At 34.4% G+C, this 16,033-nt stretch overlaps 1 protein-coding gene across 5 annotated transcripts in view; it reads left to right on the forward strand.

Moving 5' to 3' along the window:
- Positions 1-16,033, forward strand: part of APOOL (apolipoprotein O like) — an 89,217-nt gene that overhangs the window by 40,678 nt on the left and 32,506 nt on the right. For all 5 annotated transcript variants that reach the window (XM_063601584.1, XM_003824436.6, XM_063601585.1 and 2 more), the window contains 4 exons: positions 1,991-2,095; positions 6,940-7,059; positions 9,909-9,963; positions 11,392-11,490. In XM_063601584.1, the coding sequence (XP_063457654.1) occupies positions 1,991-2,095; positions 6,940-7,059; positions 9,909-9,963; positions 11,392-11,490 (379 nt within the window). The remainder of the gene's footprint in view (positions 1-1,990; positions 2,096-6,939; positions 7,060-9,908; positions 9,964-11,391; positions 11,491-16,033) is intronic.

Genomic DNA, 16,033 nt, shown 5'->3' on the forward strand with positions numbered 1-16,033 from the left:
TTGTATTTTCAGTAGAGACAGGGTTTCACCATGTTGGTCAGGCTGGTCTTGAACTCCTGACCTCAGGTGATCCACCCGCCTCGGCCTTCCAAAGTGCTGGGATTACAGGCATGAGCCACCACTCCCGGCCCTAAGCTCATATTTTTTTTCCATTGTGCCATACTGCCTCCTCAATAAAAGTCAAGGAATCTATGAAGACAGTAGGAAAGAATGGGTGGACCTTTATTACCTTACAGAGTAAAAAATGTGGAGAAAGTACTTAGGCAATTTTCAAGGTATATTAACTTTTAGGCCATGAGCTCAATTAGTAAATCCATAATCTGGAATATTAGATCATAATTATCAGCAATATCTATGAAATTCTTTTATAGTCTACATATTATTATTACATTATATGAAGTAACATGAGTATACTCTGTGATCATTAGTGTGTTGAAAAAATTCAGCATACTTTGAAAGTATTTGTCTTATATCCAGGGAGTAGTCTCTTAAGAAGAGGTAAAGTCTAGTCAGGTATTTCAAAAAAAGCTTTTCAATGTTATAAAATTTTACATCCTTCCTATAATATAGAGATTTTATTAACAAAATTTCCCTGGTTCATGGGGACCATACTTGCTGGCATCAGTTTTAATATACATTTAAATTATACCTGACATAGGTATGGTGTGGAAATCTTGTTATTTCATTAATGAATACCAACTGGGTATAAGAAATAAAGTGATGTCTTTAAGGGATGCATGTGCAGATAAATCATTCTATGATGCTGTTTCCTGTACTAGAAGGAGGCATGGGGGAGGAGAATAAAAAAAATTTATCTTCTTAGTGTTGACTCTTAATTTTACCCTGTATTTTTACAGCCCCAATCTAAATCAGAGTCCTGCCCAGTTTAAACAGGAAATTACTTAACTGATTGATGCCTGAGTAGCTTCCCTTGCTCTTCTCAGAAAATATTAAAAACAGTGTCAGAAATGAAGTATAGGTACTATCACTGTCATTGGAGAACATTTAGAATCCTTTAGCCAATGATTCTTCCAGGTGTTGCACAATTTTATTTGTGTGTAAAACAAGGAGACCGCTTCCCTCATAATGTCCTTTGTCAAATTCAGGAAGCTTCTTTCCCATCTAAAGAATCAGAGTATTAAAATATTTGTACCTTGGAAAGCTTTACAGTTGGCCTTGTTGAATGGATAATCTTTGGGAATTATTTTGGTACCTGAATAACACTAGAAGACTTTATTCTTAGAGCCAGTACTTTTCCTCATTCTTAATTCAAATCAAGTTATAGCTAAAACAAAGATCACTTTTTGCTTTAGATTTAGCAAGAAACAGGTAAAAGGGAATGCATTGGCAAAATCAGGGGCAAAGGATTTATAATAGAAAGAATTCATTTTTTATGGATAATGTTGATATAAATTGTATTTCAAGATGCAGCCTGCATCACTCAGTACTCCAGACCACTCTTATCCTTTACTTTCTCCAGAGCATTTATCAACTTATAATATAACATATAGTTTATTGTGTTTATTGCCTGCCTCCTCTCTACTGGAATGTCATTTGTATGAGAACAGGAATCTTTGTTTTGTTCACTGATATATTCTAAGCACTAAGACCAGAGTCTGGCACATAGTAGGTGTTCAATTGATGTTTGTGGACTGAATGAATATCAAGACCAATCCCACTCCATTCCTCAGATTTTAGTAATTATTACATTGCTATATTATTACATAATAATATTCCAGATAAATATTATATTGCTATATTTCTTATGAAGTAGTTAACAAACAGGTAAAAATAGTGCTCTGCCATCCAGTATGAGAAGATAATTTTATGAACTATGTCTTAAAAATGTCTGAGGTAATTTGGAGTGTTTGAGTATTTAATATATTAAAGTGAAACGAATAGATTTCCTGAGATTCCTCCAGTATTTATTAGGAAATGGAAGATGGAAAGCTTTTCAACTAAAAAGATGTTTTTGATATATCTTTCTTAGATGGGAAAACTGACAACCATGCCTGCAGGTCTGATATATGCATCTGTAAGTGTACATGCAGCCAAACAAGAGGAATCCAAAAAGCAGCTAGTGAAACCAGAGCAGGTAATTTGCCTACAAAGGTTTATGAACTTTGTATAATATCAAGATGACACAAAAGCTATATTTTTTTAAATTATCTTTGCCCATCAAAAATGTCTTAGAAGTCTTTGTTAGGTAGATATTAAAAGTTGAGAGAAATAGTTATGAAGTATCTCAAAAGACAATATGTAACTCAAACATCTAAAATTCTAACTCCAGTGAAAAACAACTAGTGATTTTTCTTAATGAATAATCAATAAGTAGTGGAGGGTGTTAGACGTTCTAGGCAGTCTGATTTTTATTTCTTGAAAGATTTACACAGGTACATTCAGTATTAGGAAACTTCAGTTTAACAAATTCATTAAGATCTCAGTTTTGGAAGTGACCTTAGATGTTTTCTAGATCAGCCTTCTGTATGGTACTGTAATTCCCTCTATAGTAGGCACATTTAGTGGCCATATATCTTCTACATGAATAAAACTCTAGGTAAAGGAGCCTAAGGAGCCCATTCCATTTTCTAAATCCTCTCATTTAACTTAAGGTCCTTTCTTATATCAGACAGAAATTTGTCTCATAATAACTTCTACCTGTTGGTACTGTATCTCTTGCATTGGTGCCATACAGAAAACTCTCTTTCAAAAAACAAGCCTTTAAATATCAGTTATACTTTAAGTAACTTTGCTTCCAGGATAAACATTTTAAAGCGTTTAGTAGCTTCAACTATTTCTCATACATCACAGCTTTGAGTTCCTCACTATCATGATCAGCCTCTGCCAAGCATGTTCAGGATAGTGTTTTCTTCAGGTGTAAGTAGTTTGTTTTTCTTTTTAAAAAACATTTTGGTTTTTGGTGCCATGACTTGGATGTATGAACCACGGTGTTTTGACTGCTACAGGATAGAGTCAGTCTCTGACTTTTCCTCTTCTAGATGTTATATTTCTATTAATGCTGCCTAAGATCACATTAGTTTTTATATTTGAGTGCTCAAAATCAACCATGCTCATAAGCGGCCTTTGACCATGACATAGTAAGCATGTGGTTCTCTAAAATTCATTAAGCCTTTTTACATGGACTACTGGTAAGGTATGCCTCATCCCAGTCTGTACTTAGGCATTTGAACTTTCTGGACTCTGTTGAAGGTATGTTTATACCTGTTTAAATTTTACCTTGTTGATCTGGCTTATCATGCCAGCCTGTTGAGCTGTAATTGTGGTTACTAATTCTATTCATCATTGTGCTTTTTATCTCTTCCCGCTTTAAGTCAACCTTAAGATTTATCCACACACTTAATAATATGTTTTTGAATCAGGCCTGAATTTGAATCCTGATTCCACGACTGACTAGTTAGATGACATTGGCCAGAATTCTTAATGGTGTCATAAGTATTCTGCTGTATGAATGTACTACCATCAAATAAATGTAAAATTTTCATAAATTTTTGGAAATGTAGACTATTTCCAGCTATTGCTATTGTAATCAGTACTTGTTGAACCACTTTGTATTGAATCTATATATACATCTATAACCATTTCCTTAGAATGAATTTCTATAAGCAGAAGTGTAGGTCAAAAGGCATAAAACATTGATAATATTGCCAAACTAACATGCATAAAGGTAATATTCATAAATTCAACCAAAAATATTTTCTAAGCTCCTCTTATATATTTGTGAGGCACTGTTCTAATTACTAGATAAAGTTTATTTTCATTAATGGTCTAGGGTAGAGTCATTTCCCTACCCGCTAACTGATTCTAAGTATTTTTTTATTTTTTCTGTTTATTAATCTTAGGAGGATGTTGATTTTAAGGCTTCCTTGACACTCCCATATCTGGACAGCTCAAATCTAGGTAGGAAGATAAATCCCTAATGGCTGAATTTAATTTTTGAAATTTTAAAATAAAGTAGTGCTGCTTATTATGGAATATGCAGTATTCCTTGGTATTTATTGTATTCCCCAAGTACATTTTAAATATCATTTAATTGAATTACTTATCAAACAAAGTTGGTTGCCAGCTATGTGCTAGGAACTATACACAAAGTCAGGATCTAGTCCTTGAGGAATGTAGAATTTCTGAAGGGATTAAAATGTGATTTATGCGCAACATTTCTAGCTACTTTTATTGTGTAAAGTGAGCTATACTTCTGTTTAAATCTGTAATAACACTTCTACTAAACCAGAATACTTTATGAATGAAGTGTTCTGGTTATTTGGTTGTTTGAATCTTTTGGTAAACTTGTAGCTAAACAGAAAATCTGTTTTAGTTCAACTCTTCTCACTAAACATCTTTTTAAATATTCTCAATGTATTCCTGCCTTATATGCCATCTAGTGAACATAATTAAATCTCCCTTTGATAGAAAACTCTGTAGGACCATGAGACAATCATTTTTTTTAACCATGAAATCTGTAGTATTCAGATCAGTAAAATGACTGGCAATTGGAATGCATGTATACAGCCAGCCCTAGACATCCCTGGACATTTCTTTTTAAAATCCCTCTATGAGATGAATTATACTTATTTTCTTGCCATTTGCTTGTTGTCACTGAGAAATAACAGAAAAATACTGATTTGAGAGTTTTAGTTACTTTGGTTCAATTTAATTTTAAATGTGGTTTTATAGCTTACTCAATGTAATCATAATTTCTAAATGAGAACATACAAGTTCTATCTATACAATAAGTGGCATTTAAGCCCCAAGGTCTCTAAAATTTGTGGTGAGAATGCTTTTCTCAATGGAGACTATAGTAACATGCTACTGGCTAGCTCTTAAAATTCTTAAAGTAGAGCTGAAATCCTATCATCATAAACGTTTCAACTATGCCTATGCCTTAGAAGGAAAATACTTTAAAACACTGGTTCTTAACCATTCTGACCCCTTTGAGAGTCTGATAAAAACTTTGAATGCTCTTCCTAGAAAACTACATATACAAAATTTTGTTTATAATAGGCAACAAACAGATAAAGAACCTGAACCCGTGAGGCGCGGTGCCTCATGCTTGTAATCCCAGCACTTTAGGATGCCAAGGCGGGCGGATTGCTTGAGCTCAAGAATTGGAGACCAGTCTGGGCAACAGGGTGAAACCCCATCTCTACAAAAAAAATACAAAAATTAGCCGGGTTTGTTGGGGGTGTGCCTGTAGTCCCAGCTACTCGGGATGCTGAGGTGAGAGGATTGCTTGAGCCCGGGAGGTTGAGGCTACAGTGAGCTGTGTTCATGCCACTGTACTCTAGACTGGATGACAAAGCAAGACCCTGTCTCAAAAAACAAAGAAACAAACAAACAAAAAACAACTTAATCAGCAGGTTTTGATGGGGACAGAGGAGAGAGAATAAGAACAACGAGTGTAATAAAGTTTGGAATTGGGATGTGTAAATAATAAAGAGGATAGAAACATGATGGACAAACATGTAAGTAAATAACGTTGCCCACTCTGACACCAGTACATCCACATATATCTCTCCTTTCTAGGGGAGAGAGGAAACTTGCCTACTTGCAGTGCACCTGCTTTTTATATATAAAACACATCTTTAATAAGATATGCATCTCTCACCTTCCTAATTATACATAGTTGCCAATGTGGTGAATTTAAGCATTAGTCCAGAAAGATAAATACTAACTCTTTAATCCTGGTATGGGTAGTAAAGAGTCATTTAATGGTAAAACAAGACTTTTCTGACTTACTACTGGAAAAGCTTTACCAAACTCACACTGTCTTATGTTTTATTTATTTTTTAACTTTAAATAAAAAAACTGACATAAAATTGTATGCATTTACCTTGTACAGCATGATGCTTTGAAGTATATATACATTGTGGAATGACTAAATCTGTCTAATTTACATATGTATTACCTTGAATAGTTATCATTTTTGTGTTGAGGACATTTTATACCCACTCTTAGCATTTTTCAAGAAAACAATATAGTGTTAACTATAGTTTCATGTTTGTTGTTGGTAGAGGAGCAAATCCAAAGTCATTAATCATCTAGTTCCCTTGATGTTGATTTGTAAACTTGATTCTTCCCAGTTCTATCTTCCTCAAACACCAGGCTTCATAGGAGGATTTATACCCTAAATATAAAAGCAAAAAAAAAAAAAAAATTTTTTTTTTAAAGGAAATAAGTCCCTACCTGGTTAAGTTTTTCATTGTTCTTTTGTGTATGTTTGTTTTTATTAAATACTAATTAGAATCAAAAGGCTGTTCAAAATATGAAAGGTATGAATAATAATATGATGATGATAATGATGTACAACTGTATACCTAGCACCCAATTTAAAGGAAAACAAAATCCTCTGTGTTTCCATTTCATTCCATTCAGAAGTTACCATTACCCTGAATTTTTACTATTATTCCCCTCCTTTACTTTTTAATTTTACCTTATATGTCTGTATTGCTAAGCAATGTTTTTTTTAAGTAACCTTATATTCCTGAAATTCATCCAAATTTTTCCATGTTGCTGTAATCTTTATATTTACCCCCTAATTTCTAATATTTCTTTGTACGAATATACCCCAAAGGATCCATTTTACTGTGGATGGACATTGGGTTGGTTGTAATTAAAATGTTGCTGTGAACGTTATTATACTAACTCTGGGTGTGCAAAGACAGTAGTTTCTCTAAATATACATAGGAGTAGAACCATTGGATTATATTATATTTGGCATCTTTTAATTTCTGGGTTTTAAACGGTCTTTATAAACAGTTTACCACATCATTCCTGTATTTAAGATGGTTTTTTAAAAGTATTTTATCAGCATTTTTAGTTGTTTTTAGAAAGAAGGCTGATGAGGATTCCTGTTCTGCCATACCGCTGTTATGGACAGTCCAGCTATTTTATGTTTTTGACATGAACATTTTTTGCCTGTAGCTCCCCATATATACTGCACCACCGCTCCAGTCTAAATATGTTGAAGAGCAGCCTGGTCATTTACAAATGGGCTTTGCTTCCATCCGCACTGCAACTGGTTGTTATATTGGCTGGTGCAAGGTAAGTCAATTCTGATAGTGGTTTAATATCAGAGATTTCTGATTAATTGTTCCAGTTACCTACTGATGTGTAGAAAACGAATCCAAAACTTAATGGCTTAAAACCACAACCATTATATAACATCTTATGATTTTGTAAGTCATGAATTTGATCTGAGTTCAGACAGGTGATTTGTCTGTTGCATGTGGCATTGACAGAGGTGGCCCAGTGGGGTTCATCTGGCAAATGAGCTGATCTAGACAGTCCAAGACAGCTTTATTTGCATCTCTGGCACCTTGTTAAGGATGGCTGGATGACTGGGTTCAGCTGGGATTATTGACTAGAACACCTACACGTGGCCTCTCAAGCATGGTGATCTCAAATAGGTCAGATATAACTTACTTGGGTAATTCAGGGCTCCTAAAGACAATGTTACAAGTGGCCCTAGGCAGAATTTGCCAGGCTTTTTGCCTATCATCAGATATCCAAGAAAGTCACTTCTACAGCATTCTATTGTTAAGTCACTAAGGCCAGCTCAGTTTTAAAGGGAAGGGAATTAGATGCCAACTCTCAGTAGAAGTAGCAGCAAATAATTTGTGGCTATATTGAACCTACTCTACCACTACTGCATAGATTAAAGTAGTTCAGCAAGGATTTATGTCACCTAGCTTGTACACAGTGTCACTCACTTTTTATGTGAAGTTCTGAGATTACTTCTGAATATTTTCTTCTTTGGCTAAGCAAAGTGTTATTTACTTGTTGGCGTTAGCTCATAAGACCATTCTAACTACAGTAAGCTATTGGGCAAAGTAGAATACACGTGACTTTAATGCTTAGCCTTCAATCAGCGATATCCATCAGCAGAGTGGTGGAGTAAGCTGATGCAACACTAATGTTTCATTATCATCACATAAACATCATTGTGTTAGCATCAGTATCTCCAGTGTCAGTATCTTAATGTTGGTACCAGTGTTTTCATCATTCTGACCTAGTAACCATGCGACTTTTCCCCAAATATAGCCTGATGGTGAACCATTGTTCTTTTTAGTTTCCATCCATTATCTTTAAAAAGAAATCTAATGAACTTATGAAAAATAATTTGTGCTTAGGTGAAATACCAAATCAATGAACTCTGGTAATTCCAGATAATATTTCAAATATCTGATAAGTACATGATGTTATTTTTGAAAACTTGTGTTTGTCATACAATTCTTATGGTACTAGTTGTACTACACACTATTAATAGTTTGATCTAAGAGGGAAATACCTTAACCAATTATGGTCTGTATCATGCCCCTATGACTACGTGCCAATAGCTAGATGATTCAGACTTAAGCCTCCTGAGATGTAATTTTCCATAATGTTCTGAAATTTTTCTTCAGTGAGATAAAATGTTCCTGAGAGGTCTTTAAATTGCTATTGTAACTGTCATCCAATTTAAGATTCAAAAGAATGTTTTATTCCATTAATATGCTCAAACAAATAGGTTGAAGAAAGGCAATTTCCAGTGCATTTTGTCCTAAATGTAAACAATTTTTTTTTCCTAATTTTCCCCTAAAAATGTAATCCATTCTTTAAAAATTATGTCTGACTCAAATTCATTCCACATTAAACCTTGAATCATGTAGAGCAAATTCAATTTCTACTCCTGCTAGCTTAGTGTTTTGAAATTTAGGTAGCACTGACCCCATGTGGTAAAAATGAATTCCTTAGCAGAGCTAAGAAAAATTTTTTTTGAAAGATGACTAATTTTCTTCCTTGATGGTTAAATGATTCCCAATCGACTGGTCAATAGGTATTTTACCTTTGAAGGTGAAATATTCTCAAGACAGTCCCTACAGAAAAGTAGTTCAATAGCAGTTAGCGTTTATGCTGATTTGTACAATTTTAAACCAAGATGAACCTCTGCATCTCTCTGATAACCATTAAAATATGTAAGACAAAATTACAAAACCAAGCTATCTCTATAACAAAAACTTATTTCTTCCCTGTCCAATATAATAATATCTGTTTTCTCTGCTTTGAAAGTCTCTTTTGTTCTTGTTTTTATCCCATGGTTTCATAGCAGCTAGTTCAGAGAAGGATTGTGTTTTCTGGTTCCATCAACAGAGTACAATATTACCACGAGTAAATCATTTTGTGACTTCCTTTTTTTTCTTTTTTTCTTATCTAAGTGAGGTAATACCTAGCACTCAATAAATATATTTAACACTCTTTTGCACTAAAATAAATCAGTTAGAAACAGGTAAAGTTAAAGATTTGCTTTAAAACTTTAATTCCTCTGATGTATTAACATAGTTTTGATTTCTAGAGAATTTATGTTCCGATTTAAAAACAGGATAAACACTGGTCTATGTAGGATGATTTCTGTCCTGAGGTAATTTAGATTTTTTTTCTCATTCTAATGCACACTAAGAAAAGGGAGGAAGATGAAGCCCTTTGCTTTAGGCTTTTTGCTCTTTTTTTCCCTCCACAAATCATTATGTTGTTGCTATTGCATCTTTATTAATCAGATGTTGCTTCTAAACTGAAATATACCTCCCTTCTTCTTTATTTAAATTCCATTTATTTTTCTAGGTCATTATAAAATAAGATGATAAATTTTTTTTCAGTATCATTTCTGCTCTGATTATTCCATAGGCACATTATCCATTTATATGAGAAAAATGATATAAATGTTATCCATGTTAAATAGAATGAAAAGCAGGAAATGAAAACAAGCTGGTAGTGAATACATAGGAAAGCTGGATTTAGATTTGGGCATAATGTTAAGTCAACCTTTTAATATAATCTCAGAGATGCAGGCAATTTTATCTCATTATCAACAGCTTCAAAAATGCAGATGTCTTCCCCCCCTTTTTTTTGCTTAGGGTGTTTATGTCTTTGTGAAAAATGGGATAATGGATACAGTACAATTTGGAAAAGGTAGGTGAGTAGATAATTAGAAATGTTTTATTGTGTTTTTAAATTGCATTGTTTAAATGTGAGAAAAATAAACTTGGTATGTTACCCATTATCATGCATTTACCAACTCAGAAGGTACTCTCTATAGCAATTTATTGATTAATTTATTGATTATTTGTTGATTATTGATTAATAGCAAAGCAGTAATATTCATTATTCAGCAGTTATTATTGGCTAAGGTGTTGTACTTAGCATTTTACATAATTTTTGTCACAATTATGTTAGTATTGGTATTATAATTATTCCCATTTTACAGATGAGGGCAACTGAGGTTTAGGAAGGTTAAGTAGGTTATCGAGCTTACGTAGCTGTAAGTGGTAGTGCCAGGATACAAACTGAGGTCTGTTTTAACTACAAAGTCTATATTATATATCATAAAGCATAAATTAAAAACATGTCTCCATTGTTGCTAATTAGTTTAAGTGCTACTTGCTGTTAAAATACATTGTATTTTGCTGTCAATTGCTAGGAAATGTTATAGCAATCACTAACCCTGGAATATTTAAGCTAATGGTTAAAAAGCAATTATACTTGACTCTTTAGCTTGTTAATGGTGTTTGGCAACAGATATAGCTTTGTAATATTCTTGGCTTATGCCAGTTGTCATAATAAATATGTATAGGAGATAGAAAGATGAGCTAAAATGTTGAATGTTTCCATGAAGTTGATGACCTGTATTTGAATTGTCATTATTTAATGTATTAGGAATAAATTCAAAATTATATTCCTCATCAATCATGAGGAATAGGATTAAATATGTGATTGCCATTAAATAATTAACTATGATAGAAAAGTGTACTTTTGGAACCAGAAACAAATTCAACATATAGAAAGCCAAGAACTACTCTTCATCTACTTTTTGTCTAGGCTCACCGATGATTGACTTTAACCAACAGCAGTGGCTGTCCTGAGGTTATTAGGGAGTAGTGGCAAGCAAGGTCTAGTAGCTGTGTATATCCTTAAACTATTATTCAAAACTCCTTAATAAAGTATCTATTTCATTTCTTATTGGAGGCTACCAGTGTTTGAACAGATAAGGGCAGAAGTTCATCATAGAGATATAATACATACGCAGTCAGAAATTTACCTTATAGTAACCCATATTAAGATGTGCCCTCTAGCATTACATTTCTTTATAGTAATAACCGTCAGTATCATTAGGAAAAGAAATATTAAATCAGCTACGGAAGGAAAATTTTATTTTGTAACAAGTAAATATATCTAGTTTTTTAGCTTGCTACTCATGTTGTCATTATATATAGCTCTTTTGAAGAATATTTAAACCTCATTATTATCTTAGCAAATCTCTTTAACCTTCCTGCATTATAACTGTATAGAATATCCAGTATAATTCAGTTATTCATGTTAATTTTTAACTGATTTCTTGAGATGCTTATGTCTATCTGAAGAATCCTCCTCGAGATTTTCTTCCGAAAATGGGAGTTATTACAGTTTCAGGATTGGCGGGCTTGGTTTCAGCGAGAAAAGGTAGGGTTTTAAAAAATATATTCTCTCTTAATGCCATGATATTAGTTTCTGAATTTTGTGGTCATGAGAAAACCTCATATGCTTTATTGAATATTATCTGGATAGGCTACTGTAAAGATTTTTAGATTCTGTATTACAGCATGCTTACTTTTATAAGGACTTTGTGTTTTCAAAACTATAGCTATTCCAAAGGCTGTTCAACGTCATTAGTCATTAGGGAAATGCAGATGAAAACTAGAGTGAGATACCATGTCAGTCCCAACAACATTCTTTAGGATGAGACCAAGAGAAAATCAAATTTTGTCTCATATATCAGTATCTCTGTCTCAAATCTTTAAAGTAGCTGCCAGAATATGGGGGTCATGACTGAGAAAAGTAGTTTGAGTGATTAGTATATATTTTTACATTAAGATAAAACTCTCAAGAAATTTTTTCAGTAGTTAGTGACTCTTAAGGTCTTAAAAAAAAGTTACCTAGAAAACAAAATGACAAATTATAATTTTAATAGAAATAGCTATATGTTTAAAAAAATTTTTGGCCGGGCACAGTGGCTCACGCCTATAATCCCAGCACTTTGGGAGGCTGAGGTGGGTGGATCACCTGAGGTCGGGAGTTCGAGACCAGCCTGACCAACATGGAGAAACCCTGTCTCTACTAAAAATACAAAATTAGCCGGGCTTGGTGGCACATGCCTGTAATCCCAGCTACTCGGGAGGCTGAGGCAGGAGAATCACTTGAACCCGGGAGGCAGAGGTTGTGATGAGCCAAGATCATGCCATTACACTCCAGCCTGGGCAACAAGAGCGAAACTCCATCTCAAAAAAAATATTTTAAAATTATCACACAGTAAATTCATACAATTCTATCAGTTTTAATATATACATAGAGTCATGTAACCATCACCACAACCAGGATACAGAACAGTTATATCATTCCCAAAAAGTACCTCATGCTGTCTGTCTGCAGTCAGACCTTCCCACTTCTAACTCCCAGAAACACTGATCTGTTCTCTGTCACTATAGCTCTGTCTTTTTGAGAATGCCATCTAAATGGAATCATACATAGACCGGCTTCTTTCACTTAGATTATCAAGATTGTTGCATGTGTCAGTAGCTTGTTCCTTTTTGTTACTAAGTAGTATTCCTTCATATGGGTGTGCCACGGTTTACTTTATCACTTAACCTGTTGGACATTTGGGTTGTTTCCAGCTTTTGGTGATTAGGAATAGAGCTACTATGAAAATTTGTATACAGATTTTTCATTTCTCCAAGCCCTTACTAAGCTGGTGTAGTTCTGTAGTCACTAGCCATTTTGGTCACCTTTCATCCATCCTTTGTCCACATTCCAGTTGCCAGACATTGTCCCCAAACTAAATTACTTATATTGGAAGGCACAGCTCTGAGCCGGTCTGGAATCTGATGTCAGGTACTTTGTAGTTTGTTTTTCCAGCTATAGTCCTAAAAGCCTCAAATCAAGGCATAATTAGGTACAAAACTGCTGTGCAATTATAAGAACATTCTAGTATCCTAACTCATATATATATATATAAAACATATATATAATATAGATATATAACATATATATAATTATATATATGAGAGGATGCTAGAATGTTCTTATTGTGTATATATATATATCTCATCTGAATGGATGATATATATATATGTCATCTGAATGGATGATATACATATATCTCATCTGAATGGATGATATATATATCTCATCTGAATGGATGATATACATACATCTCATGTGAATGGATGATATATATATATATCTCCCTATAGCTAATATTAATGCTTCCCTATATCCTATTTCTTATTATAGTAGGTAAGCAACTTCTAATTGAATAAGTATTATAAATTATTCAGTAAGAAATAATTACAAACCAAGATCACCATATAAAACAATAAGACTCAAAGAATTAAATTTTGAAGGAAATTGTCCAAAACATATTACTCAATTTCTCAGTAAAAAACTTATACCATTCTTGTAAGAGAAAATGTTCCTTAGGTCATTCACCGTGTTTTCAAATGTCAGAGCTAGAATAATCTAAGCCAGTGTTTTTCAACTTGGAGATCTTAACCTATTAGTAGGTAGTGACATAAATATAATGAATCTCAGGAGACATTTTACCTTTTTTTAAAAAATTATATTTTAAGTTCCAGGGTACATGTACAGCATGTTTAGATTTGTTACATAGGTAAATGTGTGCCATGATGGTTTTGTGCACCTATCAACTCATCACCTAGGTATAAGCCCAGCATGCATCAGCTATTTTTCCTGATGTTCTTCCGCCCCCCACCCGCCCACAACAGGCCCCAGTGTGTGTTGTTCCCCTCCCTGTGTCCATGTCTTCTCATTGTTGAGCTCCCACTTATAAGTGAGAACGTGCAGTGTTTGGTTTTCTGTTCCTGTGTTGGTTTGCCGACGATAATGGCTTTCCAGCTTCATCCATGTCCCTGCAAAGGACATGATCTCATTCCTTTTTATGGCTACATAGTATTCCATGGTGTATATGTACCACATTTTCTTTATCCAGTCTATCACTGATGGACATTTGGGTTGATTTCATGTCTTTGCTATTGTGAATAGTGCTGCAATGAACATATGCACGCATGTATCTTTATAATAGAATGATTTATGTTCCTTTGGGTATATACCTAGTAATGGGATTGCTGGGTCAAATGGTATTTCCGGTTCTAAATCTTTGAGGAATCGCCACATTATCTTCCACAATGGTTGAACTAATTTACATCCCCACCAACAGTGTAAAAGTGTTCGTTTCTCTCCACAACTTCACCAACATCTGTTATTTTATGACTTTAGTAATAGCCATTCTGACTGGTGTGAGAGATTATCTCATTGTGGTTTTGATTTGCATTTCTCTGATGATCAGTGATGTTGAGCTTTTTTTCATGTTTATTGGCCACATGTATGTCTTCTTTTTTTTTAAATTTTATTATTATTATACTTTAAGTTTTAGGATACATGTGCACAACGTGCAGGTTTGTTACATATGTATACATGTGCCATGTTGGTGTGCTGCACCCATTAACTCGTCATTTAGCATTAGCTATATCTCCTAATGCTATCCCTCCCCCCACCCCCCACCCCACAACAGTCCCCAGAGTGTGATGTTCCCCTTCCTGTGTCCATGCGTTCTCATTGTTCAATTCCCACCTATGAGTGAGAACATGCGGTGTTTGGTTTTTTGTCCTTGCGATAGTTTGCTGAGAATGACGGTTTCCAGTTTCATCCATGTCCCTACAAAGGACATGAACTCATCATTTTTTATGGCTGCATATTATTCCATGGTATGTATGTGCCACATTTTCTTAATCCAGTCTATCGTTGTTGGACATTTAGGTTGGTTCCAAGTCTTTGCTATTGTGAATAGTGCCGCAATAAACATATGTGTGCATGTGTCTTTATAGCAGCATGATTTATAATCCTTTGGGTATATACCCAGTAATGGGATGGCTGGGTCAAATGGTATTTCTAGTTCTGTATCCCTGAGGAATCGCCACACTGACTTCCACAATGGTTGAACTAGTTTACAGTCCCACCAACAGTGTAAAAGTGTTCCTGTTTCTCCACATCCTCTCCAGCACCTGTTGTTTCCTGACTTTTTAATGATTGCCATTCCAACTGGTGTGAGATGGTATCTCATCATGGTTTTGATTTGCATTTCTCTGATGGCCAGTGATGATGAGCATTTTTTCATGTGTTTTTTGGCTGCATAAATGTCTTCTTTTGAGAAGCGTCTGTTCATATGCTTCGCCCACTTTTTGATGGGGTTGTTTGTTTTTTTCTTGTAAATTTGTTTGAGTTCATTGTAGAGTCTGGATATTAGCCCTTTGTCAGATGAGTAGGTTACAAAATTTTCTCCCATTCTGTAGGTTGCCTGTTCACTCTGATGGTAGTTTCTTTTGCTGTGCAGAAGCTCTTTAGTTTAATTAGATCCCATTTGTCAATTTTGTCTTTTGTTGCCATTGCTTTTGGTGTTTGAGACATGAAGTCCTTGCCCATGCCTATGTCCTGAATGGTATTGCCTAGGTTTTCTTCTAGGGTTTTTATGGTTTTAGGTCTAACATTTAAGTCTTTAATCCATCTTGAATTAATTTTTGTATAAGGTGTAAGAAAGGGATCCAGTTTCAGCTTTCTACATAGGACTAGCCAGTTTTCCCAGCACCATTTATTAAATAGGGAATCCTTTCCCCATTGCTTGTTTTTCTCAGGTTTGTCAAAGATCAGATAGTTGTAGATATGCGGCATTATTTCTGAGGGCTCTGTTCTGTTCCATTGATCTATATCTCTGTTTTGGTACCAGTACCATGCTGTTTTGGTTACTGTAGCCTTGTAGTATAGTTTGAAGTCAGGTAGCGTGATGCCTCCAGCTTTGTTCTTTTGGCTTAGGATTGACTTGGCGATGCGGGCTCTTTTTTGGTTCCATATGAACTTTAAAGTAGTTTTTTTCCAATTCTGTGAAGAAAGTCATTGGTAGCTTGATGGGGATGGCATTGAATCTATAAATTACCTT

The sequence above is a fragment of the Pan paniscus genome, chromosome X, assembly GCF_029289425.2.
Source record: "Pan paniscus chromosome X, NHGRI_mPanPan1-v2.0_pri, whole genome shotgun sequence".
NCBI lineage: Eukaryota > Metazoa > Chordata > Mammalia > Primates > Hominidae > Pan > Pan paniscus.